At 34.0% G+C, this 3,903-nt stretch overlaps 1 protein-coding gene across 1 annotated transcript; it reads right to left on the bottom strand.

Annotated features, from left to right (window-relative positions):
* Positions 1 to 1,210: 1,210 nt before the first annotated feature.
* On the bottom strand, positions 1,211 to 3,682 carry LOC123888737. The gene is made up of 3 exons (XM_045937893.1): positions 2,714 to 3,682; positions 1,696 to 2,376; positions 1,211 to 1,601 (listed from the first exon to the last, which is right to left on the bottom strand). The coding sequence occupies exons 1-3, from the start codon at positions 3,329 to 3,331 to the stop codon at positions 1,476 to 1,478; spliced, it is 1,425 nt and encodes a 474-aa protein (XP_045793849.1). The 5' UTR covers positions 3,332 to 3,682; the 3' UTR covers positions 1,211 to 1,475.
* Between the last annotated feature and the right edge of the window lie 221 nt (positions 3,683 to 3,903).

The raw sequence follows: 3,903 nt of genomic DNA, 5'->3' as shown, positions 1-3,903 counted from the left end.
TAACATTGCACTCGACATTATGTATCCTAGTGTTTCAACATCGTCCACGACATCTGTTACTTGCGTGCCAGAATTTCAATGTTTGTCTAGACCTGCACGCAAAAAATGATCATTTCATCCTCTAAATAACATAGAAGATATAAAATTCAAAGTCAATATCCTTCATCCTCTAGATATCTGTTGAAGACTTTCATTCTCTTAGCCAAGTCATCTTCATGCTGGCATAAGGAAATATGAAGAATGAAAACATTTGTTGTTCAAAGCAATGATCAAACAAATATTGTTTTCCCCAACACTCATATCACATAAATCAATGATAGCATAAAAGCGTGATTCAATAACGATATCCAAAGTGTGTATGTGTTTGTAGGAATCACACCAAAAGTGCTTCCATACCCTGCACCAAGAATTTCAATGCACTTTTAATAGTGTGCAATCATGATAACTCAACAAATGAGTTTCATGATCTTATGTGCAAATGGAAACATACGAAAGTGCTTATCATCTGATGAATTCATTCTACAGCCATAAGCTGAACAACACAATACATTAATTCCTCAAACATCACCTCATCCTAATACTCTTACTCACGTTCCATCTCCCACACCTCATATACCAAAAAGACCAACACATTCACCTTCCCCGTATATATATATATATATATATATAGGGGTCTGCTAATTTAGACCCACCTAAAAACATGAAGATCTAAATTAGCACCATTAACACCAAATCTTTAAAGTAAATAAAATAGTGAAATTAAATTTGAATGAAATTAGCCTCTCTTTAAAAAAATTGTTTCTCCCATAAAAATAATAACTTATTATTTGCCATAAGGTAAATTATCTACTCACATCTATATGTTTCTATTAATGTCTTCCGGAATGACCACCGGAGCAACTTACAGTGAAGCTGAACATCATACAATAATCTTAGCAAAGGATTTTCGTGTATCCACATTCCCCGTAAAGTCCGTAACCACATAACCATCCAAAGCGTCTTTCCCTTGAGTTGAAAATGTGTACTTCAAACCACCACTACGTGATCCATTCAAATACCTCAAAATCCACTTCAAAGTTTGTCGATGAACGTGGCTCGTATTTGCCATAAACGACTCACTAATAGGATCGCACACACTTAAAATATCAATGTGGGGAAGAACAAATAGTATATATGTGTATTATGCGGCACCAGAAAATAAAGCATAGCATGATTAATATGTGATGGATTAATTGAAGGGCTCATATTTAGTATCAGGCACCGCAACTGAGGTTGCCGCTGCTGAGGATCCAAATCGGTCTACCCAATGTGGGACTCGACTTTCATTTGAAATACCAACACAGAAACATATAATGATTTTCCTAAAAAAATAAAAATAAAGATAGAACATATGTTGGATTATTGGTATTCATGGAGAAATACAAACAAAAAATAAGAATATGAAATGAACGCGCTAGTTTGCATAAATGTCAATCTTAATAAAAACTGAGTTTCTTGTCAATCTTAATCATTTTCTCCTCTTGTACTTCCATCACCAAATGTCCAAGACCATTTGTTAGAGTTGATGTTGAGTTTAAAGATGCCTTCAGAATGCTAAAAATCTGCACACACACAAGAAGAAAAAAAATTAGCAATTATAATTTGCATTAATTAATCTCATTGTAAATAAATATAGGAATTAAAATTTCATAGTACCTCATTAACGCCAATGTTGATAACCTTTTCTTTGAGGTCATCAAGAGAAGTTTGAAAATAGTTGATTAAATGTAAAGCTGAAGTTGGAGATGATTGTGTTACAACCAAGTTATCTGTGACAACATAAGTTCTTGGCCCCTTCACATAACCTTCAACAATTCCTCTAAGATAAACAGCTTGTTTATCTGTTAAATCGTCAAAGTAATCTCTTTTTTCACAGGTTATAAAACATTCATCGTGATAGTAAAACTCCGAACGTGGCTGACAAATTGGTAAAATTTGGTTGCTTAATTTGAACTGTGGCGCTAAGTGAGGATCAACAATCCTTTTCTTTGCTTCTTTCGTCACAAAATATTTGTTTTCATCTAAATCAACTATGCTCTGGTACAAAGCATCAATACTGCCCAAGGAACAATTCCCTCCAAATATACGTACAACTCCGCCCAAAGGAAACGTGAGAAAACTCAAAAGTAAGTCCGCAAAATCATGATCTGCTTGAGCATACAATATCTTCCCATCTGATTTTCTTAAAACTAGGTTCAGTTTGATTTGAATATCGTTTGTGTTTTCAACATTGTAAGCAAAAATCCTTGATGACTCTTCAAGGGTTGGTTTTGTTCGTAAAAATGAATCGGTCAGAGTTGTCTTAGAAACCAAAGAACACTTTAGCAGATCCAATACCTGTATAGAATATAGTAGTAGCATCAATCAATCAATGATAAAATATAGAAGAAAAGAAGTGGTGTACCGCTATGTTTAGTATACAGCTATGTTTTATGTCATTTCATACTTATAAGTTAGTTCGACCACTAATTTTACCAAACACTACAAATTCAATCAGCTAGCTTATTCGCTATAAGCTTAAAGGCTAGCTTATAAGCTATCCTTTATAAGCTCATGCGCTATAAGCTAGCTTATCAGCTATCCGCTATTTTTTACCAAACTGAGCCATAATGTACCAATCAAATTGTTAAAAAGAAAAAAGAAACATATAGAGAGCAGTGATATAAAAGAAAACCTTTTGCTTAGTAACATTGATGGCAATTTCCTTTGCCAAAGTAATGTTTTTTATTCCAGAACTATGGAGCATACTAAAGCTTGTAAAATCCATGGAGTTTGGAATGACCCTTAGATCATCAGTAATAACAAAAGTTGCACCATCATTAACAAATCCATTGCAGAATTGTTTATTGAGACTAACAACAGGATCCAAATGTCTACCACAACCACATATTGAGGAAGTGCTAAGAACATGAGACATATAGCAATGATCAAAATCCGTACAGATGTAGTAATTTGTGGGTTGAGAGTCGTCAATATTAAGTTTAAGATCGCTGCAATAATCTTTGAGTGAGTAACTTGGCTGCAATAACATTTCTTTGCTCGTTTCTGTTTTCATACATTCTTTGTCAAGATCAGCCACACTTTGGTAGAGATTGTTGAGACAACCAATTGTAACTGGTCCCGTGTTCGACTCTTTTTGAACAAGTCTTGTGATTGTTCCTAATGGAAATGTTAAGAAGCTACAGAGAATATCAACGAAGTCCTTCCCTGCTTCAGCAAAGAGGACTTTGTTGCTCTCTTCATCCACCACAAGTTTCAATGGCACATAGTCCTCTGTTTTAGTAGCAGCCATGGCAGCAAGTAGAAGCAACTAAAAAACTTATTGGGTAAAATTTGATATTGGAAACTTGAGACAGAGTGTTTCTAATTGGATACTCCTACCTATTCAGATTTCTTTGTCCCTTTTTAAGCAAGTAATATCACTTATTGGGTATTAAATGAGTAATTAACTCTTTTGCCACCATATTTGAAAAAGCCTCTAAATTAGTGGAATTTGAATCCTCTCACGCTCTTTTGGTGCTACACTCTGTCTTTTTCTCCATCTAAGCGTGATGATTGATAAATAAGGAAACAAAATGAATGAATGAATGAATGGTTGAGATTGGTGCTGAATACAGGTATAGTGGAGTTTCTTTTTCAAAGCATTATACGAGTAACATGATCAACATACTATTACTAGTACAAGTTTACTTTACTTTACTCAATAAATAAAGGGTTTACTTTACTCAATAAGTTTCCTCTCAAAGGGTTTGCTTTATTGGAGAAGCTAACATGTGCACTTGTTAAGGATAAATAGTAATTATATCTTGAAAAAAGTAAGGGTACATTCGAAAGGGTAATTTAGAAAAGTAAAAATAAAACTTT

The sequence above is a fragment of the Trifolium pratense genome, linkage group LG6 (genome assembly GCF_020283565.1).
Source record: "Trifolium pratense cultivar HEN17-A07 linkage group LG6, ARS_RC_1.1, whole genome shotgun sequence".
Classification (NCBI taxonomy): domain Eukaryota; kingdom Viridiplantae; phylum Streptophyta; class Magnoliopsida; order Fabales; family Fabaceae; genus Trifolium; species Trifolium pratense.
This window is presented reverse-complemented; position numbering and strand designations above follow the sequence as displayed.

Coding starts and splice junctions, on each gene's coding strand:
- LOC123888737 (XM_045937893.1), bottom strand. CDS start 3,331: ATGGCTGCTACTAAAACAGAGGACTATGTGCCATTGAAACTTGTGGTG. Junction 2,377..2,713: donor TCAATGTTACTAAGCAAAAG/GTTTTCTTTTAT, acceptor TATTCTATACAG/GTATTGGATCTGCTAAAGTG. Junction 1,602..1,695: donor TCAACATTGGCGTTAATGAG/GTACTATGAAAT, acceptor GTGTGTGTGCAG/ATTTTTAGCATTCTGAAGGC.